Below are 26,339 nucleotides of genomic sequence, written 5' to 3' on the forward strand. Positions count from 1 at the left end.
TGCCTTCTAACTTTTTAGTGTTCTTAATGGTCATCAAGGGATCATTTTTTTTAGTCAAGACAGATTGATTTATGTTATTTTCTCCAGCTTACTTTGATCCAAACTCTAAAATTATTGGCAAAAAGTAAGTTTGGACACGTGAATTCTAGTTTGCTTTTTGGGAATATTACCATGATTATTTCTTGCTTGGTGACCCAGAAGATGCAGTTGCATGAGAATGCCAGTGATGTGTAGAATTGGTCAGTGCGGACTAGGAACATCTTTTTTAAAGGTTATGTACATCTGGTTCTTGGTTTCCACTAAAACTGTACATCACTCTGATCATTTTCTTTATTTCACTGTTAAAGTGTGAAAAAGGTTCACCTTAAAAGTGGACAAGAAATAAGTACACTGTGTTGCAAGCATGGACTTCATTGAACTGTTCACACTTAGTAGTTTTTACTGAGAAGGTAGGAGGGGAGAAGGATTCTCTCTGCAGCTTTGTGGTTCTTGGACTCACGTCTTCTGGGGCTTACTCAGTGTGCCTTGTGTCTGACCACCCACTCTTACATAGCGCCAGCCACCACGGTTGGGTTTAGTTGCCATCTGTGGCTGAACTGTTATGAGCTGTCTTCCTCCTGTAATTTCCATTCTTTTTCTTTCTCCTCTTTTTCATTCCACAGATTGCAGGAATTGACGCTGTATAATCCAGAGCGCACCATTACAGTTAAAGGCAACGTTGAAACATGTGCCAAAGCTGAGGAAGAGATAATGAAGAAAATCAGGGAGTCTTATGAAAATGATATTGCTTCTATGAATGTTAGTTTTGATATTGGAGGAGATGCCTTTATTTTGATGAACAGTTAAAAGATGTTTCAATTGCATTAATATTGATGTCTTTAATGGTGCAAGCATTAGATGTAGTCTCTTGTTGATTTTTAATACCGTAGTCAGTGTCCCCTGGGGTAGCTGGGAGGAAGGCTTTGTTTGACATCAGGCTTGGCTATCTGTGATTTTAGCAAAGTTTTTAGTCTTTGAGCTTTAGCTTCCTTATCTATTACATAAGGCTAATACTTACCTAAAAAGGCTAATATGTTAATTTGAAGAAGATTAGTATAGTAGGAATTTAGGCTTAAGGAGTAGGTATGTGAAAATCAAACATTTGATTTTTGAATCCCAGCTCAGTTACTTATTAGCTGCAAGTCTCTTCTCTTGGTTGGTCTCCAAGCATTGGTTTCCTCTTCTGTAAAATGGGGCTACTGTGCCTACGTTGATGCCATGAGTAGGACTGGGATTACAATGGATAACATGCATATAAAAGCAACTATAAAGAATTCAAATTTAAAACTTACTTGGTTAGTCACAAACCCTGGAGACAAAAGAATTAAAAATGACAAAATCATTTGTCTAGCACAATGAAGGCAATTAAAGTGAATGGCTGACATTTCTTAATGGATGGAATGGTGCAGAAAATGTAACATTTCAAAAGTCATTTTGATTTTTCAAGTAAATGATTGAAAAAAACACTCCTCAATTGGGCCCTATACCTAAAAGAAGGAAAATAGAGAAATGATACTACCTTTTGTGAGAGGATCCTAGAAGAATGCTGATTGTTTTAGCCCACATGACTGGCTTCGTGGCCTACCTAACCATCATCACTGCTCATCTGATGTTTCAGAGTCCCTTGCAAGGAAATCCAACTCCATATACCTTTTAAAGAGCTTCTCAAGTACGCTCACATCTCAACTCTCTAATCTCCACCTCACTTCCACAACCTTTATAAAACTGAACCAAAACAAAACTCCCTTTCTGGCTCCTGGATCTACTCCAAAGATAGGTTTAGTTGCCGTAGTTACATGGGATGGGACCTGATATCCCATGCCACTTTGTGGCATTTAGACCCATGGCTGCCAAATTTTGTCTCCGCTTGTTCTATATATCTAGTTTGCTTTTTAATGCACAAATCTTGTTTGATTACTTCTTCACCTAATGCATATTTTTTAGTCTGTATTTACCATGTGCCCATAGCATACAAAGTACATATTTGTTTAAGCACTCTTAAGGAAAGGAAGGGTGTTTCCTGCTTTAAGAAAGGTAGTGTAGCTTCACATCAAGGAAGGGGCAGATGAGCACATGGATTTTAAAATACTAAGAAATAATATATATATACTCAAGTATAATTACATGGAACATCTGCTTTGTTCTAAAATTTGAGTCATAAAATGATTTTTTCTTTACTAGACAAGAGGTTACAATCTGAATATTATCATTTATAAATACTCACATTTAATTTTTTAATTGTAAAATGAGAAACCTTTTTACTATTGCAGCTTCAAGCACATTTAATTCCTGGATTAAATCTGAATGCCTTGGGTCTGTTCCCACCCACTTCAGGGATGCCACCTCCCACCTCAGGGCCCCCTTCAACTATGACTCCTCCTTACCCACAGTTTGAGGTAAGATAATGTACCTTGGCTTTCTGTATGATTGAGTGGGATGCAGTCAGAGGGACACAATCAGACTTTGTTACCCTCAAGCAGTGTGACATTAAATGCTAATCAGGACAAATTCTAATGTAAAACCTGGTCCCTATATGATCTGTAGGTTCAGAGTCAGCGCGTGCTTTCCATTTCCTGTCAATAGAACCTTTTTACCTCCCTCTTTGTAGAGTGAACTTGTGAATTATCCTTTTGAACTTTTCGGGTGGTAGGGTTGTCAACATTGGTTTTTAAATATCGAAAGATAAGTTTGAGACTTTGGGTGGGGGGAGGAAGTTATTTCTAAAAGTTGAAGGAAAGAACTTTTAAAAGGCTTCCTTCATCTTTAACTTCACTTGGAAGTTAACTGCTTTGAAAGGTCAATAAAGGGGCGCTTTGGTGGCTCAGTCGTTGAAGCATCCGCCTTTGGTCCAGGTCTTGATCTCAGGGTCCTGGATTTGAGCCCCATGTTGGGCTCACCGCTCACGGGGAGAGTCTGCATCCCGCCCCTGCTGCTGTCTTCCCCATGCCTCCCCCGCCCGCCCTCTCTACGTGAGTGCTCTTTCTCTCAAACAAAATCTCAAAAAAAAAAAAAAAAAAGTCACTAATAAAGACATGTTTTCCCCCAAAAAGACGTGTTTTCCATTTTGAGTGTGCTTTTTATTTTTAATTTTTTTTAAAGATTTTATTTATTTATTTGACAGAGATCACAAGTAGACAGAGAGGCAGGCAGAGAGAGAGGAGGAAGCAGGCTCCCCACTGAGCAGAGAGCCTGACGCGGGGCTCGATCCCAGGACCCTGGGATCACGACCCGAGCTGAAGGCAGAGGCTTAACCCACTGAGCCACCCAGGCGCCCCTTGAGTGTGCTTTTTAAACAGTGAACTCAAGATAGTTTTGTTTACAGGTCTATTGTGTATATATGTGTGCAACCACTAAACAGCTTTCATTCATTTGTAAAGAGGTAGACTGTTAAGAAAGAAATCTTACTTTTATATTTGCTTTTTAAGAAGAACATTTTTCTGAGGTTTCAAAAATGGGAGACCAGTGATAGTATAGAAATAATTGCAGCATAACAGATACTTTACATAGTAATTTTTTTTGGAAAGTAGTCAACAGTTCTGTTGTATAATTGGTGATAATTGGAGGTAGACAGTCATGTGAAATAAATTTAGCAACATTCTAGGATCTTCTATCATAGATTGTGTTTACATCTCTCCCTTCCTGTTTGACTCTTCTGTAATAGATGCTTTGAGTAGTACCTCCTCTACCAATTTACGAAAATGTCCAGCTGGAAATCATTCAGCATTCCATCATAACATTGCCTAGACTACATGTAGAGTAAAATGCTTCTAGAATTGTATAGAGAACACAGATTGCTAAGATTATTCACATTTTTAAAAAAGATTTTATTTATTTATTGGACAGAGAGATCACAAGTAGGCAGAGGCAGGCAGAGAGAGGTGAGGAAGCAGGCTCCCCTCTGAGTAGAGAGCCTGATGTGGGGCTCAATCCCAGGACCCTGAGATCATGACCAGAGCCAAAGGCAGAGGCTTAATCCACTGAGCCACCCAGGTGCCCCAGATTGTTCATATTTTATCTCTTTATGAAGGAGAATTTCCTTGGCCTGTCCTTAACCACCAGACTGTGTTAAGTGTTTTTCACATTTGACCTCTTAACAATGTTTCTGCCTTTATGATCAGCAACTTTTGCATCTTCCCCTGCAACTCATCTGCCACTCTGAACATTTTTCGTCCTGGAAGCCATATGACAAAGCCCATTAATCTATGGATAGGCATCAAAATCTCAGCCCCACATCAGTGTGAATAGATCCACCAGGCAGTGTCTGAAGCTTTCCAGCACAGCTGAAGGTGCTGTGAAGTAGCTGACTTGTGTGTACCTTGATGCTTAAAGGGGCTGGGGGAAGGATCCCTGGGGTGAGAGCCCTGGTCCAGCCCAGCTCTGCCCGCGCTTTGTATCGCCGTAGGTCACTCTCCTCTTCCCTCTGCGTTTGTCTTCAAACCTGCACAGTGAAGAAACTGAACTAGATGAATTATCTTTTAAGGACTCTTCTCTCGAGTCAGGCTTTTCTAGTTTTTACAGAATTCAAATCTAAAACATTTAATAGGAGAGTCAAAGTGAGCCTAAAATAGGAATTGGAGAGAATATGGACTTAACATGTAATATGCCTGCTAGTTTCTTTATTATAAATAGATGTATTTGTCATATTACTGAGTTTAGGGCACATGCATCCCTGACACTTTTGTGTAAAACAGCATTGATTAAAAGTGACAAGGAACTGATTATTTAAAGTTACTCTGTGCTGAAGAAGTTCTGTAAGCTGCATCTCTGCTAGGTGCCTTAAACTAGCTTTCTCTTTGGGCACACCCCTTAATCTATCTGTTCCTCATTTTGCCAATTTGTAAATTGAGGTGTTGGGGCGCCTGGGTGGCTCAGTGGGTTAAAGCCTCTGCCTTCGGCTCAGGTCATGATCCTGGCATCCTGGGATCGAGCCCCGCATCGGGCTCTCTGCTCAGCGGGGAGCCTGCTTCTCCCATCTCTCTCTCTGCCTGCCTCTCTGCCTACTTATGATCTCTGTCTGTCAAATTAAAAAAAAAAAAAAAAATCTTTAAAAAAAAAAAAGTAAATGTAGGGAAGATCCCACTGGAATAGGTGGTCTTTGCTTTTCCTGAGATTTTAAAACTAAATCAGCTAGGTGTAGAAGCAGTCAGTGAGATCAGAAGATGGAGAAGCTAGGGCGCCTGGGTGGCTCAGTGGCTTAAAGCCTCTGCCTTCGGTGCAGGTCATGATCCTAGTATCCTGGGATCGAGCCCCGCATCAGGCTCTCTGCTCAGCAGGGAGTCTGCTTCCTCCTCTCTCTCTGCCTCTCTGCCTCCTTGTGATCTCTGTCAAATAAATCTTAAAAAAAAAAAAAAAAAAAAAAGAAGAAGATGGAGAAGCTGCCAGTAGTAATGGTAGAAATAGTGCAAAGGGGAAGGAGCTCAGAACCCCTGAGGGCCTGGTGGTTTCATGGGCAGGAAAAGGAAATTCTCTACTTAAAGGAATAAAATGTGGACAATCTTAGCAATCCAAGTTCTTTGCGGAATTCAAGTGGACATTTTATTCTACGTGTATGTAGGCAGTGAAATAAGAGAATCCTCAACTTCACACATGGACATTTCTCTAAATGGGTGTAGGAGGTAGCACTCAAAACAGTAAGTGCTAAGAAAGACAAATCTATCTAGTTGGAGTGGTTGATAAATTATGGTTATATTGCATGTGTTTGTGCAGATGAATGTGTTCTTAGAATTTTTATGAAGATTTAAACTTAGCTTTATCTCTGCATGCTAGTCTTTTTTTTTTTAAGATTTTATTTATTTATTTGTCATAGAGAAAGAAGCGAGAGCGAGCACAGGCAGACAGAGTGGGAGGCAGAGGCAGAGGGGGAGAAGCAGGCTCCCTGCCAAGCAAGGAGCCCGATGTGGGACTCGATCTCAGGATGCTGGGATCATGACCTGAGCCGAAGGCAGCTGCTTAACCAACTGAGCCACCCAGGCGTCTCTCTGCATGCTAGTCTTAAACCTCAAAGAATGTGTCAGAAATTATGGGGAGAACTATTCCTGTAATCTACCCTTTTCTCCAGAATGGAAGAAATCTTTGTTTTTGTGGATTTCAGAAATATGGGCTCACTATTACCTTTCTTCTTAGAAATACATAGGTATATAATCCTGTCTTGGAAATTTGGTAATATTTTTACAAACATTGTAATTAAAAGTAATAATTAATGGGAGCATTGTACTATTTTTAACTTAGTCTCCTCAAGGAATTCACCTTGATGTTCACCACAATATCGTGATCACTCTTAAGAAACTTGGCAGAAGGGCTCCTGGGTGCCTCAGGCTTTAAGCATCCGCCTTTGCCTCAGGCCATGATCCCAGGGTCCTGGGATCTAGCCCCTCATTGGGCTCCCTGCTGGTCTGGAAGCCTACTTCTTTCTCTCCCACTCCCCCTGCTTGTGTTCCCTCTCTCTCTGTCTGTCTCTGTCAAATAAATAAGTAAAATCTTTAAAAAAGAGAGATAGGGCTGCACCTGGGTGGCTCAGTGGGTTAAAGCCTCTGCCTTCAGCTCAGGTCATGATCCCAGGGTCCTGGGATCGAGCTCCACATCGGGCTCTCTGTTCAGCGGGGAGCCTGCTTCCCTTCCTCTCTCTCTGCCTGCCTCTCTGCCTACTTGTGATCTCTTTCAAATAAATAAAAATCTTTATAAATAAATAAATAAGAGAGAGATAAAGAACAAACTTGGTGCAAGGTCCCCTGGTGGTTCAGTCAGGTTAAGTGCTTTTGGTTCAGGTCATGATCCCAGATGGTATCGAGCTCCCTGCTCAGCAGGGAGCCTGCTTAGCCCTGTGCCTCTGCTTGCCGCTCCCCCTGCTGTGTGCACTTGCTCGCGCTCTCTCTGTCAAATAAAATCTTAAAAAACAAAAACAAAAACTTGGCACGATACTATTATTTGATATGTAGTCTGTACCTAAATTTCATACTTACTCCATAATGTTCTTATATATACCTGTGTTTTCATTAAAGAACCCAACTAAGGATTCTGTATTGCAGTTGTCATGTCTCTCTAGTCCCTGCTTTTTGTTTCTACCAGGAGTCCATTCCACGTGATATCACCTACTGCCTACCCACCTTTGTTTTTTGTTTTTTTATTCATGGAATGAAAAATCCAGCCGAGTGGTTGAAATGCCACCTCATTTGGGTTTGACTGACTGCTTGGACATGATTAGGCTCAGGGTTGTACCTTTTTTGAAGGCAGGAATACCTTCTCTGTGTCCCATTGGGAAGCAGATGATGCCATGTTGTTTCATTGTTGGTCATGTTGTTTGATCATAAAATAAAGGTAGTGTCTGAGTTCTGCATTGTAAGGGTTCCTTTTGGCCCTATAGCTCAGGGGTTAGAGCACTGGTCTTGTAAGGGTTCCTTTCCCATCTATGATGAAGATGTAATCAGTAGTACTTTGAGAATATGTGTCTTGCTCCCTAACATTCTTTCCCCCCCCGTGGGTTTCGTATCCATTACAGACATTTGCCTAATCATACATTACTCTTTTTATGTCTGTCATCTTTTACATTTCTTAGTTGGCAATGTTCTGTAAAGAGTAGCTTTCTCTACTATCTGCTTTAGGAGGAAGAATTTTTGTTTGTTTGTTCTTTATGTTAGAATTACCCCAGACCTTTTGTGTTAGAATCCATCCCCCAGGGCAGGAAATGGGGGTGAGACCCTGGTAGTAATACCTTGGAAAGCGCTCTGGCTGACCCTAGTGTGGAGGTAGCCAAGGTTAACAACAGCTGCTCTGTTTCTTAACTGGTTAAGAACCTGTGTCTCTCCTTGGACTCACATAAATCAGAATCTCCGTGGGAGCAGATGGAAGCTCAGAAATTGGTGACTTTTGTAAAGGTCAGCAGGAGTCCTTTGTTACCCATTCATTGTCAAATTACTGTTTTGCAAGGAGTGCTTACTATTCTGTGGAAGGTGGACTTAAATGTTGGAAAAATATCAAGGGTAATGCACAGCAGACCATACTTGGGATAAACATAAATACATACCACTCAGGCATATCACTCTTTCTAGCTTGTTTGGTGCTTTATTTTAAAGTGTGGGCAAGGGGTGCCTGAGTGGCTTGGTCAGTTAAATGTCCAACTCTTGACTTGGGCTCAGATCATCATCATAGGGTCATGAGATCAAGCCCCGCCTTAGGCTCCAGGCTGGGCGTAGAGCCCACTTGAGATGCTCTCCCTAGGCTCCCCCACCCCACCCCACTTGCATGCTCTCTCTGACGCTTAAAAAAAAAAAAAAACAAAAAACAAAAACAGATAAACAAAAACCTGATCAAAAACTTCCCTCCTTTCCTCTGGATCACCTATTAATACAATCCACAAATACCAGGCCAGAAACGTCTGTGGGATGCTGCCATATGTCTGTTTTCATGCCTTTAAATATACTTTGGCATACTATGTGTATCAGGATTAGCTTTGGCTGTGTGTTACAGGGAAAAAAAATTGGTTTAAATGAGTTTTCCTTCTTCATCAAGAGAGGTGAAGGGTAGACAATCCAAGGCTGGGAGTGGTGGTGCTGCATCATCTAGGACAGGTGCTCCTGTTGGCTTAGTTAGCATGCTGCCTCCCAGACCAGGATGACTGCTCAAGCTCCAGCCATTGAGTCTGATTCCAGCCAGCAAGGATGAAGGATAAAAAATCAGCAGCCACCTCCTATATGGGGACTACCTGACCATCACTTTTTACACTTCCACGGGTTAGTCATGTTTGCCAGAACATAACATCGGGTACATCTGCCACAAGAGAAGCTGGGAAGCAGTGTCTGTAGCTGTAGAGATGAGTAACCCTGCCCCACTGGATTTTGTGATATTACCTGCAAATAGAGCCTGCGAGGGTGTAGGTGAGCTTTTAAGTCCTCTCAAAAATGAAACCAAACAAAAACCCCATCTATCCTGCCCACCCCCCCAACTGCCCAAAAAAACACCCCAGAATAATCTAAATTGATTCTGGAGGAGAAAATGGGATCTTTCAGATTCTACTCTTGCAGATTATTTTCACATCAAAACAAAGGGGAAAAACACCGTTTTCACAGAATATATTATGTTTCTGGATACTAGTTAGAATGAATTCTGCTTCCAAATAGCTATGAGGTAATTTCCTGATTTACTGTTTTAGGGGAACAATTCTCTGACAAGTTTTGTTTTAGTATAGAACTTCTCTGTAGGGAAGTACTAGGTTGGAATGGTTTTGCCTTCACTCTGCATTATTAGACTTGGTTCTTTGTCTAAACTCAGATCACTAATACTAGTAAGTCTAGCTACTGGTCACCACTTTTTGAAACACAAACTTGTTTTTAAAGGCAATAATTAAATTTATCAAAGCTTGATCCGTTTTCTTTCTTACCATTTCTTTTTATGTTCCTTTTTTTCCCCCCTGGCTTCACTTTTCTTCTTGCTGAAGAACCTACTATTGTAGGTCTTTGAGGGTCTGTGATGCCATTTATTGAAAAACTGGGTTAGCGGAGTAAAGGTTGGCTGGTACCTGCCCTCAGCACGCGAGGACGCTCCTCCACTGCGGCCTGGCGTCTACGGCTGCTGAGGAGAAGCTTGCTGGTCCTTAGAAGCTCTCACAGGGAAGTCGGTTACTCATTAAGGTTGACTCTTTAATCCTTGATGCCCTGTAGGTTAGCAGTGGATCTCTTTTACTTTAAGTGTATATTGCCTGGTAAGAAGTAGGTTTTGATGACTCAATGTTTCAAAGACTCGACTCTCTTTTTATGTATTGCTTCCTCTTTCTTTTAGAGTTGTTTCATTTTTTTACTCGTGTTTTCTCACTGCTGCTTTGTAACATGAAAGAATTGATGCACCTTGATTTTGGATAAATCCTTTGCTTCTGTTCCATTCCAGAACTTTGCTCACCCTCCCACCCCACCCCCTCAGTGTATTCTAACTGGAACCTGCCAGGTGGATTTTTTTTTTTTTTTTTTTCTAATAGAGCCAGAGTCAGTTCTTCCAGCAGACAAAAAGTCTCTAGTTCCTGCCTAGCAGCTGGCTCATGCAGTACTTAATTGGCAAACTTTGAGTTTAGAAATGACAAGAAATGCTCCTTTCAGAAATGCTCGAACAGTAGGGAAGAGGCCATTGGCAGTTCCTGAACAGAGCAAAGCTGAAGTTGGCATGGCCCAGGACAGCATCCATAGCTGAATGTTATTTCCTGGCGTTTGGGTTGGCAGGAGTTAGCTCAAGTGCTGTTGTCTTCATAATTTTGATAGCATCTTTGGAATCTTCCCAGAAGTCTCCAGAACAATAGTGTGGTCTGAAAATTGCAAAGTTTCTGTTTATCGAAGAGGAAAGAAAGATGAACGTTTTCTTTGGTTTTTAGCTAGTTGAAGGTGCTCTTTAAGAAACAATATTTTAGGGGCGCCTGGGTGGCTCAGTGGGTTTAAAGCCTCTGTTCTGCTCAGGTCATGATCTCAGGGTCCTGGGATCGAGCCCCACATCGGGCTCTCTGCTCCGCGGGGAGCCTGCTTCCTCCTCTCTCTCTCTCTCTCTGCCTGCCTGTCTGCCTACTTGTGATCTCTGTTGGTCAAATAAATAAATAAAATCTTAAAAAAAAAAAGAAAGAAACAATATTTTATGAGTTGAAAGGGATTTTTGAATCCATTTTCTTAGCCTTACTACTTAGGATTTCTTATTATAGGTACAGCTCTTTTGTCAGGAAAAAAAAAAAGTAAATAACTTACTGTATATACTATTACCTCTAGGAGGCCTTGGTTACTTAGCTATGGGGAGAAACTTCCTGTGCCGCCTTTCTTTTCTTTTTTTTTTTTTTGAAGACTTCAGTATTCTGTTCAGGTCATGAAGTTGAGTAAACTTAATTTCAGTTCCAGACCAAAATCCATTAAAACAAAACAAACAAAACAAAGCAAAAAACCCCAGTGCTATCTGTTGTACAAACCAAAGGGAAACACTGGCGTCCTTCCAGGTTCCTGAAGGCTGGTCTTACTTGCTGGCAGGCTTGCCTCCATGCCTGTGTGATGTCTTAGGTTCTGTTCCCCACAAAGGAAATACACTTAACCTTACTGTTTGCTCATTCTTGTATCTCCTCATGATAGATGATTAGGAATTACTCGTTGGCAGACTTCACCAGTTATGCAAACTTTCAGTTGAGCAGCTTTGTTCTTATGTTATTTCAAGCTATAACATAGAGTCTGCCAAGAAGTCCAAAGGAGGTTTTGCCAATAGGCATCTGGCAGAAATCCACTGGGAAGCTGCTTGGGTCATGTGACTATCCTTCACCTGAAGGTTTAGGAAGAAGTGTTCAGGATAATGAAGCTGAACATTGACTTAAATGCAGAGAATGTGTAAAAGGAAGGGTAATGCTGATGAGTTTTTTTTCAAGCTTGATCTCAGAGACTTGAAGTCACAGGTGCAAGAGGCTTATCATAACCTATTGTTCTGGCTTCTTAGTTTTGTAAGTAAGAATTATCTACATATCCACATCCTGGAAACAGGGCTTACTATGCAGAACTCTACACAACAGTAATTTGTACCACAGAGCCAGTTTAATGACTGTCAAATAGGCAGGATAATAATGTGAGGTGCCTTATATTCCCAGAGGAAAAGTTCCTTTGAAAGGAACTTACAGTCAGGGGGCACCTGGGTGGCTCAGTGGGTTAAGCCTCTGCCTTTGGCTCAGGTCATGATCCCAGGGTTCTGGGATCGAGCCCCACATGGGGCTCTCTGCTCAGCAGGGAGCCTGCTTCGCCCCATCTCTCTGCCTACTTGTGATCTCTATCTGTCAAATTAAAAAAAAAAAAAGTAACGGTCAGGGAGGTGCTCGGTGGATATGGAATTGGCGTGAAGGGAATTGGGTGATGTTCGGAAATGTCTTCATCAAGCCTCAGACATCTAATGAGTCAACTTTTTATTAAGGTGCTGTTGCCAGGGGCACGCCTCACTGCCCATCAGTGCGGGGTACCCCCTCTTGGTACATTTAGTTTGCTTCTTTCTGACACTGCTTTTTCTGTCAGACAGGCTCGGTTGGGCCTCTTTTCGTCCCAACACAGAATAGTTTTCTGTCTGTATACAGATTTTTTATGTCTTCACCCCCTTTCTGTTAAAATTTGGTCCTTTTGGCCCTTTTCTACTGACCACCCCTCCTTTTTCAAAACCTCACACAACTTTTAAGTTTGTTTTTAGTCTTCATATTGGGTGTGTTGACTCCGGCTTGAGTCCCACCCTCAAAAAGCAACCAAAAAAAAAGCGCTGATGGCTTTCGTCACTGTGTCAGAAAGATTATTTGGCTTTTGTTCAGCTTTTGTGCCAGCAGCCTCGGTTTGAGCTTTTCTCCTGGGAGAGTTGTCTTCAGCATCTTCTAGGCCAGGGCACATGCCCACACTGTGCCTGCGAGTCTCTGCGGCTTTCGCTCCAAGGATGCCTGTTGACATTATTCCTCTGAAGACAGAGAGAAGTTGCTCTCTGGGATCAGTCCTGGGAAAAGTGTTTTTTACTAAGCAAATGGATAGTTTCTCTCTTCCAGGCATACTCAGTTATGCGGCTGATTTTCTTTTTTTAAATCAGCTGCTAGGAAGCTTAGAGCCAAGTGTATACAAGAACAGCATTCCTGGCTTCATCTTTTATATTCTGGTCCCTATGCTCTTATTTCTTCACCTCCTTTGTTTTACTTCTAGATTATGTGTATTTTCTAAGCAGCCTAAAATTTTTCTGGAACAGGGCCCAGAAAACAAATAATTACACAGTTGTGGCAAAATACAACGGGGCAGATCTGAGCGAATTACACACTGGGTTTCGTCTGATCATTAAAAAGGTCTTCATCACTGTCAGGCCAAAAACAAAAGTATATTACTCAGAAGAACATGGTATAGATGTTCTCAGTGAGATAAAATACTTAGATCCTATCTTTACTTTAAAAAAGTTAATATTAATGTATCAATTTTACCATAAGGACCAGAATGACAAATTTTTATTGAGCACAATTTATGGTCAATGCTGAATTAATTCAGTTATTAAAATAAGAAAGGTCCCCTGGAATAAGTGGTACATGGTCATTGCAGAACATACTGGCAGGCTGTGAGATATGGTGCTTTGCATACAGAGGCACTATTCTTAGCACTGGGAAATACTAAAGAACAAGTAACTAATGTTACTCATTCAGTTTTTTCACTAGTGAATAGCAGAAGTGACTTGGCCAAGCTGTGCAGGGCAGGGCCCTATCACAGCTCTCACAGCAGAGAGTTCAGTGGCAAGTCAAACCCTCTTCTGGAATATTTGTTCTAAGAGGGCTGGTATAGAGAGGCAGGGAGGCTTCGTGTAGCTGACTGCTGTATTAAGACCTGTGGTGTCGTATTATGTCCTGGGGAACGTCAGAAATACCAAGTTGTAAAGAAAGTAGTACAGCTCTGTGTACATATGTTGAAGAAACAATCCAATGATTTTCCTCAGTAATATTTCCTGGAGTTGAATTTGAGGTTCACTCTTAACAGGAAATAGGATGTACCTCCTGGGGGTTACAGGTCAGTGAAAAGACTTGGAAAGAAGAGCACAGTTCAGATGATTTTCATTTGTAGAACACTTGGCATGGAGGTTTCGAATCCTCTGTTGCTTTCTGTTTTGTAAGTATGAAAGGCGTGGTTCAAAATAGGATTTCCCCCTTTAATATATTCGTTGGCCGTAAAACACATGTATTAGTATGAGAATTTGGAAATACCTGTCAACTGTAAATGTTAATACTCTGATCCGGTGTTTGTGTTACATAAGATCTTGGAAGTATTTATATAGGAGCCCAAGATTTATGTTTAGAGATTTGACTGCAGTGTTACAGAAATTAGTGAAAAAATAGGGAAACCAAACTTTCTGCAGATCTTGAAAATAGCTCCTTCAGATACAACAAAATAATTGTCAGGTAAAGATGAAGGACTTGTGTGAAGGTTTTTTTGACAACTTTTGCATGACATGGTTATTTTATTCTCACAGCAGAAACAAACATGAGACTCTAAGTTATAAAATACCTTAAAGATGCCTAAGACAGGTGTGTGCAAATGAGAAAACAAACCTGTTGCTGTCGGATCCCTGTTCTGTTGGCGCATCATCTTTTTTTTGGTGTGTGATTCAATTAAACTATTCTTAAAGTTTAAGTTTTTTTAAGGCATAATTGACATACAGCATTGGTTTTAGGAGTACAACATAATGATTTGATATTTGTCGTGATTGCAAAATGATCACCCAAGAAGTCAACATCCATTACCATAGTGATTTTTTTTCCTTGTGATAAGAGCTTGTAAGATCTCTCCTAACCTTCCGATATGCAGTATAATATTAACTATAGTCATCAAGCTATATATTATATTACTGTGACTTATAGCTGGAAGTTTGTGCCATTTGACCCCCATTACATCATTCTTAATCTTTAGTTACCCCTTTTCTTCAAAATAAGGCATTTTTCTTTTAAAGATTATTTATTTATTTGACAGGCAGAGATCACAAGTAGGCAGAGAGGCAGGCAGAGAGAGAGATGGGAGGGAAGCAGACTCCCTGCTGAGCAGAGAGCCCGATGTGGGGCTCGATCCCAGGACCCTGGGATCATGACCTGAGCCAAAGGTAGAGGCTTTAACCCACTGAACCACCAGGCGCCCCAAGGCATTTTTTTTTTTTTTTTAAAGTAGGCTCCACACCTAATGTGGGACTTGAACTCACACCTGAGATCAAGACATGAGATTGAGTTGGATGCTGAGCCCTCTGGTGCCCCCAAATAAATAAATTTTAACGGACTACCTCTGATGCCATTTTTTGCACATTGATGATCAAAGGCTTAAGCTTTTGCCAACAATATATGGGAAATTTCTTTTGCCTGAGGAAGTCCTACCAAGGTAGATAGAAGAGTGATAGCGCCAGGGAAGGCAGCACTCCTCACCTGGGAGTTCTTTGGGCTGTTACATGGGTTCTGTTTTTGGTTTTGTTTTGGGGATTTTTTGGTTTTTGTTTGTTTTTGTGGTTTTTTATCTGTTTGTTTTGAGAGCAAGCGAGCTCCAGGGGGGAAGGGGAGAGGAAGAAGGACAAGCAGAGTTCCTCCTGAGCAGAGAACCCTATGTGGGCCTCAATCCCAAGACCCTGAGTTTATGACCTGAGCTGAAGTCACTTGCTTAACTGACTGAGCCACCCAGGTGCCCCTGGGCTGTTCTTAGGAATCACTTCTGCATCTCTGTATTCTAAAGCACATACATACCTATTGGAAGCAGGGTATGTCCTTTTTTTTTTTGTTTTAAATAAACATGGCTTGAGAGAGCGAGATGTCCAGTTCTGAACGCTGGCTGCACCACCAGTCAGTATATGACCATGTACAAGTCCCTTACTCTATTTCTTCCAGTTTTCTCTTTTATAAGATGGAAATGTTGTTTCTCTTGGTTGTATGGGTTGTGAGATGTAGATGAGGTGATGCACCTCACAGAGAAAACACAAACTCTCACCACACAGGACTCCTATATACCACTGCTCCCTGATCATAGGTACCTCCTCCTTAAACCTGAATTTTGACCTCAGCATGTTTTTTACCCATCTCCCACTATGCTAAACACAAAGGTAGCACCCACACGTTCCATGAATGTCTCAACCGGGATTCCACCATTCTATGTGAATAGAGTGAGAAACTTTTTGTATAACTTGATGATTATTAATTTTAAACATTCCGAATCTTTGACTCAGGCAGTTTTACTAAGAATTTATATAGTAGAGGTACTTGTACAAGGGCACAATTTTTTGTATAAAGATTTGATGGCAGCATTGCATGAATTAGTTGAAAACTGTTAAACACACACACTCATGCATGGAGAGGAGACAGCCCTGGTGAGTCTAGCTGGAGGAATGCCCTGTTTAATGGGATGAGGCAGGGCCATATGAATGACATTGGGAAGAGAGCTAAGCTGTATCATTACAGTAAAAAAAAAAAAAATTAGACCATGTTATTTGTAGCATGTTACCATTCATTTACTATTTTGGTTTATTAAATCCATTTCCCCCCATGAAATAGGTCTGCCTGTCCTTACCTATTTTCTTTTCCACTGGGTTTGGTAATTCTTCTTGAGCATTTTGCCTGGAAGAATTATACTTATTTGGGCCTGGTGCTATATTTAGGTGATTAGTTGATTATAGAGGTAACAGTTGCTTAGGTCAATGTAAATTTTTCTGATTGATTTTTGGTAACTCCTACTAGACAGATTTTTGACACTTTCAGGTTTATTGATGTATGTTTTTATATTTCCCTTTTCTCATTTCAATTTTTTTTTAAGATTTTATTGATTGATTGATTGATTGATTGATTTGACAGAGATCACAAGTAGGCAGAGAGGCAGGCAGAGAGGAGGAAGCAGGCTCCCTGCCGAGCAGAGAGCCCAATGCGGGTCTCGATGCCAGGACCCTGGGATCATGACCTGAGCCGAAGGCAGAGGCTTAACCCACTGAGCCACACAGGCACCCCTCATTTCAATTTCTTATCTCTTACTTAGACAAAAAGGTTTTCCTTTAAAGAACCAGCCCAGCGTTTTTGTTCCTTCCTTTTGTTACTTCTAGAATGTTTACTAATTCATTTTTTTTTTTTTTTAAATCTTTGCTTCAGAGGAAGGAAACTATAGACTATTAAGAAAAATTCCTACCAGATAGTGTGAGTAAACAGGTGTTCTGTGGTGGAACGGCCTTCTGGTAAGTGCGTGTTGAGGGGCAAGTGGAATGGCCGATTCATCCAGACGTGGGTTTCTGCTGTTGAGCAGCATGTTTACCACAGATCCGTGGTACTGAGTCCTCTGTGCTCTCTGCTTGCACTCTGGGCTTAACGGGGAGAAGATGGAGCTGCTAATGCCCCTGGGAATTTGTGTGTTGTAAGAGTGGTGGTCATTGGGTGGACCAACATTAGGTAGCACAATGTTTGTTTTCATACCCAATAAAAATGAATGGGCTCAGTGCTGCTGTTTCTTTTGACTAAGATTTTCAGAAACTCCTTAAAAATGATCATATTCTCAAGATTTTCCTAGTTCCTGGGATGCTTGAAAGCAAAACTGTTGACATGTTTGAGACTTTATAAAATGTGTAGAGATTGGTAAATGAGAAATTAGACTGAAGTTGTTTCATGGCTCTGTGTGAACAGACTACAGTACTTTAGGGACCAACTTGAGTACTTGGAATTTACAGTATCCTCTGTAACAGCGATGTAAGAAGGCTCAAGAGAGAATTCCCTGAAGTGTTTCTTACCAAATAGTTAATGTGTACATTTCTGACTGCAATATATTTTCTAATATCTCTATAAATCTTAATTAGTAGGTGTACTTTAAAAAAAAAACACAATTGCATATTAAGTTAGTGTATTCAATTGTAGTTCACCTTAAAATATTTCTTGGCATATATGGGAAATCTGTACCTGCCTCTCAATTTTGCTATAAGCCTAAAATTGCTCTTCAAAAAAAAAGTCTTAGAAAATAAAAAATATTTCTTGGAATAAATTTCTTAGAATTGACTTCTCCTTGGATACATTTTTTTTTAAATGTTGTTAGAAATTAAGCAAGTATTGGGGTGCCTGGGTAGCTCAGTCAGTTAAGCATCTAACTTCTGATGTCAGCTCGAGTTTGATCTCAGGGTTGTAAGTATGGGCCCCACATGGGGCTCCACAGTAGACAAGGAGCCTTCTTAAAAAGTAAGCAAGTTTAATGTATGAACATGTGAACTGCTTCTACATTTTAGAACCTATAGCTCACCCATAAGATCACTGAATCTTGGTTTAGCCTTTTTCTTTTTTTTTTTTTTTAACCCAGTGTTCTCTGGTGCTTGTCTGTTGACCCTACAGGAGTGACCATTTAAAGGGACATGACTCAGGAAGGACATAGTTGGCTTGAAGTGGAAGTTGAGAAGTGAAGTATACAGATAAAATCCATTTTTGAAAAATCTTTGAGTTAGCCTTCAAAATGTTTTCCAATTTTTCTGTGTGTTAAGTGGCAAAGGAAGGGCAGAGATGGGAGGAATAATGAACTATATGGGAAAGAATCCTAGGGTATTTTGCCACTAAAGTGATACATCATCCTGTCCTTTGCTTGGGTATGGCTGTGTACTGAACGGTGACAGTAAGGTCTTACATGATTCAGTCATATATGATGAGAGACTCAGGAATTCTTCCTTTTGAGAAGAGTTCATCAGGTGTTTACAAAGCAAAACCTACATGGCTATGGTGTAGACTTGTGTCCTTGGATGCATTGTTTGTTGATGTGTGGCCCACAACTTCATTTGCTTGTCAGGAATCTAAACTTTGTGACTTTGACTTACCTTTTAAATCTGTAGATTGAACATCCTAAGTTCAAAGAAAATTGGTAGAGAAAAGTGACCTTTTAAAGTCAGATGTCTTCAGAAGGAACAGATGTTCTCAACTTCAGGTTAACTCTTACCAACGAACTCTTGTCAGCTTCCTAATATTCCTACTGTATGAGTGCCCCCATCCCTCTGCCAATGATAACAGCCTACTTTTACCAAATACACGTATGTCCTGTCTTTCCAACAGCAATCAGAAATGGAGACTGTCCATCTGTTTATCCCAGCCCTATCCGTTGGCGCCATTATCGGCAAGCAGGGACAGCACATCAAGCAGCTCTCTCGCTTTGCAGGAGCTTCTATTAAGGTACTGTTCTGCCGACTGTGGCTCTTAGTGCTTTACTGACAGTAAGTTACAGGAACATGAGTCGTCCTGCCACTTCATAATTGAACTGAATATGGCACCCTATACTGGGGCTACATAGGGTGTGGCTATGATGGAAAGCCCCCAACTACAGCTTCAACAAAGTTGACTTTCAGAAAAAAGTATTCTGGAGGTAAGCAATCCAGTGCTGGTGTGGTAGTTTTGGTCGACTAAGTCCCTGGACCTATTTTCTAGCTCATTTTCCCCAGGCATGGCTTTAGTCCCTCCTGGTCCCACATGACAGTGTTCTGTGCTCTCACAAGTCTGTGGGCCAGCCAGCTGGAGGACACTAAGAATCTTCCTCTTACAGAGTTTTCTTATTAGCTGCTATAGAATATTTTTATCTCTATTTCATTGCTCAGAAACTGCATCACAATGCCAGACATAGTTGAAAGAACCAAGAGGGAAATGTTGGAGCTAAATACTTTATTATTATGGAAAGTGGGATAACAAGTATCAGAGGCCACCAACTGGATAACTGTACTCTGCAGATTCTGTACTTTCATACACTGAGAAGCAATTTAGAAAGACAGTGCATTGTGTTTTAAGCTATGTACAAATTAATAATGGCTCAATACAGTGACAGCTTTCTTTAGGAAAGCATCAGTCCAGTGGGGTGGTTTTTTGGTTGTTGTTAATATTTTATAAAATTTTTTATTTAAAGGAATACAGTATGGGGCTCCTGGTTGGCTCAGTCCATTGAGCTTCTGACTCTTGATTTCAGCTCAGGTCATGGTCTCAGGATCCTGGGATGGAGCCCCGTGTAGGGCTCCATGTTCAGTGGGGAGTCTGGTTCTCTCCTCTGCATGTGTACTTTCTCTAATTAATAAATGAATCTCTAAATAAAATCTTTAAAAAAAATAGTACATAAAAAAGTTGCACACAAATGTTTATAGTATCTTTATTTCCAGCTGTCCCCCAATGGGAAGCAGCACATATGGGCAATGGGCAAATAGATAAACTGTGGTCCCTCTATACAGAAGATATTAAGAACAAACTATTGATAGATACAAGTTGGTCGGAGCTCATGTTGCATGCTAAGGGAAAGAAATCAAACCCAAAGGCCATATACTCTCTGATCCATTTATATTTAAAATCTGAAGGCAGAAATATAGGGATAGAAAAAACATTCAGTGATTGCTAGGAGAGGCTTGAATACAGAGACATAGCAGGAAGAATTGTGGACAGTGACTGAACTACTGTTATTTTGATTGTGGTAGTGGTTATCTCCCTATGCATTTGTTACCAAAGAGTGAATGCTACTATATGTAAATTAGTTAATAAAGATGCAAAACACAGAAATAGCCCTCATATGGTCTCCTGTAGCAAAAGATAACAAAACACATGAACAGGAAATACAGCCAAGATAAACAGGTAACGGAAAAAGAGACCGTAAAAGATAGAAGGGTGAACCAACTTTATGGTCCTGCAAGTTTCCTGATTGAGTTAAAAATAAGTCTTTGACACATACATAAAGAACCTAGTAGTCTGGCTTTGGAAAAACTGCAACGAACATTTCATGAATGAGAACTATTTGGGTATTCAGTTCTCTTGTTTTCAGGCTTCATGGAGGTTTTATAATAAGGGTAAAACGTTTTGTTTCCAAGAGAGTCTGAAACACGCATAATCTGAAAGATGCACCACCACTCTTGAAACTTAGCTGGATTTATATATGGATTTATATATCCATAAATTTCGTATATGTAGTTAATGGGCATATATTTGGCATTTGCTAATTATTTGTGTTCACTTATTGGACATTAAGACTGTTCCTAACTTATTCTGCACAAACAGTGCAGTGATGGACAGAGTTCTTCTAGCCAAATTTTTATATACAGCCTTATTCTTTAAGGTAAGTCTATAAAAATAGATTTGGTAAGTTGTGTGTTTTCAGGCTTTTCAGAGACGAGAGCAATTTTTACTCTTAAACTCCATGTATGAGTGCCCTTAGCCCCAGCCTTTTCCCTCACCAGTATTGACAAATCTAGTCAGAAGGATAAAGAATGAGGCACCTGGGTGGCTCAGTGGGTTAAAGCCTCTGCCTTCGGCTCACGTCATGATCCCAGAGTCCTGGGATCGAGCCCTACATTGGCCTCTGCTCAGCAGGGAGCCTGCTTTCTCCTCTCTCTTTGCCTGCCTCTCTGCCTACTTATGATCTCTGTCAAATAAATAAATAAAATCTTAAAAAAAAAAAAAAAAAAGAAAAAGAAAAGAAAGATAAAGAATGATATCTTTGTTCCAGGGGTTTCCTGTGAATAATTCTAAGGGCTTAGACTAAATGGAAGTAATTATTTGCTTGTTTTATAGACTCAAAATTAGTGAGTCTAGAAAGTAGGAATAGTAAGAATAATAGTATTAGCATGGCTCTAGATGACAGAGGGAAGGAGAAAAGATGACTCCACATTTGTTGACTGTAAACGTTGTGGAAAGAGTTCTAGTGGACTATATTAGTAACTGACAGGGATTAAAATGAATGGTAGAATTTGGGGAAGTTTTTATAATATATTTTGCTTCCCATTCTTACATAATAAATTTGGTAAATAATAAGAATTTGCTTCTTACACACAGCATATGTCTTAGCAGGTTTTTTTCTTTTAAAACAACTACCAGCTGGGTCCCCAAGTCCTGTGACTGTGGAAGAAACCTGGGTTCTTCTCCCTTCAGTAGCCTCTGGAACATTTCCCCTGGCCCAGGCTTTTTGTGTGACTTCATATACTCTGCAAAAATAGGAAAGCCGTTTACTTTCCTTCTGCCAAATTAATGTTAGTTTACTTCATGTTACTCTACTGAGCATACTTAAGCAAAATTTACCAATAGTCTTGGATCTGTGAACATAGCAGTTTCTTGCACATACAGACCTGGGGGTTCTGATGCATATGGGCCAAAGACCACACTTTGAGCACCATTGGTGTAGTGATGAGGAACATGGGCAGTGGAGACAGACCTAGTTCTCCCTCCAGTTGGCATAGCTGTGTGATCATGGACGGGCCACGTAACTCAGCTTCTTCAGCCTTCAGTTTGCCCCCTGTAAAGAACACGCACCACCTCACTGGAACCCCGCGAGGATTCGCTAAGATCGCATGTGGACCTTCACATCAGGGCCTGGCACAGTGTAAGCACACAGTTCATGGCAGGAGCCAGGACTGATGAACCCATGTTAGTCACTGCTGCTCTATAACTTCCTTCCAAAGGCTTCCATTCTACATTTCAGTAAGTCATGCACAAATGTCAGGCTGGTGTGTGGAAGGTTTCTATCAGTGGCACCTGAAAAAGTGTCATCCCCCCTTGATGTGCCTGTTACAGATTGCTCCAGCTGAAGCCCCAGATGCTAAAGTGAGGATGGTGATTATCACTGGGCCACCAGAGGCTCAGTTCAAGGTATGTGTTCTGGAGTGTGAGCACAGGTAACCAATGAATGGACTCAAAGAATGTTAATGCCTTCTCTTCAGGAACTCTGTAACCTGGCTTCTCCCTTAAATACATCTAAAACTCGGTAAAAAGGATCTCCCAACAGAAAATCATAAGACTAAAAACAGAGTAGAAACATAACCAAAGTTCCATTTCAAAAATAAAGCTAACTTTGTTTTCAACTTTGAGAGTTTTGTAGTGGTTGCTGGGTTTACCTATCTCCCAGAGGAGAATTTGCTCAGTGCCTTGTTACTATGTGAAGGAGAGACATTTAGGACAAATTTATAAACCTGTCCAGTTATTATGCTGTGGAAAACTTGTTCCTTAAATTTTCCTCTTGTCCTTGAGAGGCCTTAACCTTGATTAAAATGTCCCCCTTTCCTCTTACCCTTGTAATTAACTAACTCTGAGCCCTTGTCCATTTTCTGACCACAAATCACTCTAATCCTTCCAATTGTAGAAGTAGAAATGGTAGGAACTCTTCTGGCATTTGTCCTGGTGTGAACCACTGTTAGGGACCTTTGCCGCTGAAGTGCCCTTCCCAGTATGCTGAGCGTTGATGAAGAGTAGAGACCGAGCATCTGTGCTGCCGTTTCAAATGCTACTTCTGTCATTTATCTTCTGTGTGACCCTGGGCAAATTACTTAACCTTTTTCTGGCTACTCAGCTATAAAATGAGGATTAGAACACCCACAAGGTTGAAACAAGATTATAAGGTATAAAGAATAAATAAAGTGCTTAGAATATTGCTTGCCACATAGGAAGCACAGTATAAATAAGCTGGTGGTGGTTTTCAGCAGACTTGGGGTGAATCAGGTGGACTCTGCCAAATTCTCAAACACGTACTTTCAAGAACATGATTTCTCCCATAAAATGTAGTACAAGTGTTGTAAAAGTAACTACTGCATTAGAATGTAACTAATTCATCCCAAACCCATCTTATTCTTACCACCTGTGTAACTGGACAACTCTTGAACCTTAAGTTACCTTAGCCCTAAAATGTAGTTAGTAACAGTACCTACTTCTCCCCAATCCCCCCCTTTAAAATACCACTTAGATCTCTCTTTTCTGTGGCACATTTTTTCAGTAAAAATCCAAAGCTTTTTTCACTTCATTTACAGGAAGAACAGAAACAAAAGGAGATGCTTTGAGAGGTGGGTGCAGTTTGGCTAGGCTAAAACTCAGGTGAAGAAATTTAGTCTCTCACACCAGCCTTCTGGGCCAGGCAGTTGAAGTTCTAACTCAGAAATGTTGCAAACTGATTCCTATCCCAATCCTATGGGGTCAGTCACTTTTAGTTTGAAACCTTAATTGATGTCTGTGTTCATCTATTATTTTATGTTTCTTCTTGGTGCTGAGCTCCTACATTTTTATAAATGGAACTGCTATCTTGTAATTCCTATAATTGTATGTTGGGAAATTCAGTTTGTTTCCCTGTGTTCTTCAGTGCCCATGTGGGATGGTATGGTCCTCTTAAATGGAATTACTTAAGAAAAGCTGTAATGCTTAAATATTTATGTGATCAGTAATAGTTACAAGTGAATTATTTTAGAGATCCAAGGGGGGTAAACCTCCTAACCCGTATTTTTTCTGATGAATCTGAGAGCTTTTCCTTTTTTTCCAAAGAGATGTATATCCCTGTGTCCTTTGTGTTAATACCTAGATCTGTGGCTTTAGACTTTGAGAATGAATGGAATATAGGGTACCAAGATGAATTTTGTTTTTCCTGTAACCCCCTATAAGGAACTTACCATTTCTGCACCAGTGAAAATTTAAAATGTTTTGGGTACTTTTGTTTTTAGGATTTACCCTCGTAGCTTGTCAGATTAAACCAACTCTGACTTCTTTATCCTTTGGTATATACTAGAGCAAATTAATGGTTGTACATAATAAGAAGTTTCTTAATATAATGTCTAGTTGTATGCAGTAGGTATCAAGATGTGTTGACTACTAATATCATAAGTATGTGTTAACCTGATTTTGTCACCTCATTATTCAGAGTAGAAGCCACTTGCCTAAGATGAAGAAACCTGTTTGAATACAAAATGTCCTTTCAGATGTGAGCCTACCATCTCTTATCCTCCAGAAAAACACAATTACTTTCTTACTGAAAGCAGGAAAGGTTTTACCTTTTAGGATCAGGGGGCAAATGACTATTTGCCCACAACAATGATTTATTTTTAGTTAAGCTGAGTACTGATTGCCTTTAGCTCTTTTTGTTCAAAGAATAAATCGTATTCTTCAGTCATTCAGCTGCCACCTCTGTGGTGCCTGGTTGTTACTGTGAACCTTCCTAACTTTGCCTCTTAGGCCATCTGCAACAGTCTTATCACCTGCAGATGTGTCCCTGACAAGGGCCATTCCAGTGGACTGGGGCCATCTCTGAAGTTAATGGACCTTCTTTCTTTCCCTTCATGAATGACACTGATAGGATATGTTCTCATCTGTAGGCTCAGGGAAGAATTTATGGAAAAATTAAAGAAGAAAACTTTGTTAGTCCTAAAGAAGAGGTGAAACTTGAAGCTCATATCAGAGTGCCATCCTTTGCTGCTGGCAGAGTTATTGGAAAAGGAGGCAAAACGGCAAGTACTTCAGCAAAACCTGTGCAGTGGTATGAAAGGGAAAGCGTTGAAAGGTACTTAGGAGTTCCAAGTCCCTGAATTTGGGCTAATTTATAAAAAGCAGGATCATCTGGGCCAAGGTTTGGAGAACACTGCCTTTTGTTCTTCCTGAGTGTTGGTGTCAGCCACTAGTGAAAGTAATGTCTCGCTTTCAGACCACTTTATGTGAGAGGAGTGTCTCATGTACAAGGGGCATTTAGCATTTTTGGTTGCTGTAAACTTCAGCTTTTTACTTTGGCACAGTGATGGAAAGAAAACTTTTTTAAATGTCCTCTATCTTTATAACCTACCTCTTTAACAAAAAAGCAAGTGGTTTCCAGTTTCTCTTTAGCACATGTAACTTTCAAAGCTATTTACAATTTTGAATTGAGAGCATTTACTTTGGAATCAGACTTTCAGGGATTCATTCTGGTTCTGCCATTCACTTGTGTAACTGGTCAAATCGGTTTTTTGGGGTAAGTCTTAGTTTACTATCATTTTGTAATGGGCACAGAACTGATAACCTGATAGAATTATCAGTGGATTAGATGAAATTTATAAAGCCACAAAGTAAGTGCTCAGCAAATGGTAATTTTTTTAAAACCTCAATTTAACATGATCTCTGCTTATCTTATCTTGTTCAGGTGAATGAGCTCCAGAATTTGTCAAGTGCAGAAGTAGTTGTCCCTCGTGACCAGACACCTGATGAGAATGACCAAGTGGTTGTGAAAATAACTGGTCACTTCTATGCTTGCCAGGCAAGTGGGATCTCATGTCCTAAGCAAGCTCTTTTGCTTCTTTCCCAAACGGAAGCAATTCTCCTGTGGGTGTGCCCCCACCCCACATAGAGATTTAATGTTGTTTGGTGCTTAACAGGATAAATCCCTTTTTAGCAGGTAATTTCAGACTCTACTAGCAAACTTAAACTAGCATGTATCTTTAACCTTCAAATCTGAAGTTGTTCAAATGGAAGAGTAAAATAACTTTTAGTAACCTCTGATTAGGTAGAAATTTCAAATCTCTCTCCTTTTGCAGGTTGCCCAGAGAAAAATTCAGGAAATTTTGACTCAGGTAAAACAGCACCAACAGCAGAAAGCTCTGCAAAGTGGACCACCTCAGTCAAGACGGAAGTAAAGGCTCAGGAACCAGCCCACCACAGAGGCAGATGCCAAACCAAAGACCGATTGCTTAACCAACAGACGGGCACTGAACCCCTAATATCCAGAGTTACGTGCACAAGTTTTTACCTAGCCAGTTGTTTCTGAGGACCAGGCAACTTTTGAACTCCTGTCTCTGTGAGAATGTATACTTTATGCTCTCTAAAATGTATGACACCCAGCTTTAAAAAAAAAAAAAAAAAAAAATAAGGGGGGGAGGGAGGGAAAAAGAGGAACTCTGCACTTCCCTTTTGTTGTATTCTCAGTGTAACAAATATTCTAATTTTCCTTACTATACCCTCCTAATGCCAGAAATTGGCGTAATGATGCAGTCACTAAATTAATAAAATATAGATTGCTCCCAAATCCAATTGTTAAAATTGGATCAGAACAGAATGATTATAGGAACTTAAATGTTAAGCTATTAGCATAGAAAAA

The 26,339-nt window shown here is 40.4% G+C and overlaps 1 protein-coding gene across 2 annotated transcripts in view; it reads left to right on the forward strand.

Moving 5' to 3' along the window:
• Positions 1–26,115, forward strand: part of IGF2BP3 (insulin like growth factor 2 mRNA binding protein 3) — a 140,677-nt gene extending 114,562 nt beyond the window's left edge. Inside the window, exons 9-15 of one of the 2 annotated variants that reach the window (XM_032873271.1) lie at positions 663–798; positions 2,310–2,435; positions 18,563–18,679; positions 22,040–22,114; positions 24,595–24,726; positions 25,389–25,502; positions 25,780–26,115. In XM_032873271.1, coding sequence (XP_032729162.1) covers positions 663–798; positions 2,310–2,435; positions 18,563–18,679; positions 22,040–22,114; positions 24,595–24,726; positions 25,389–25,502; positions 25,780–25,878 — 799 coding nt within the window. In that variant the 3' untranslated portion in view covers positions 25,879–26,115. Of the gene's footprint in view, positions 1–662; positions 799–2,309; positions 2,436–18,562; positions 18,680–22,039; positions 22,115–24,594; positions 24,780–25,388; positions 25,503–25,779 lie in introns of those variants that run through there. The other variant, XM_032873281.1, reaches the window with a different exon arrangement.
• The last annotated feature ends 224 nt before the right edge of the window (positions 26,116–26,339 follow it).

Source organism: Lontra canadensis, unplaced genomic scaffold, assembly GCF_010015895.1.
Source record: "Lontra canadensis isolate GAN:19392208 unplaced genomic scaffold, GSC_riverotter_1.0 scaffold2, whole genome shotgun sequence".
NCBI classification, from domain to species: Eukaryota; Metazoa; Chordata; class Mammalia; order Carnivora; family Mustelidae; genus Lontra; species Lontra canadensis.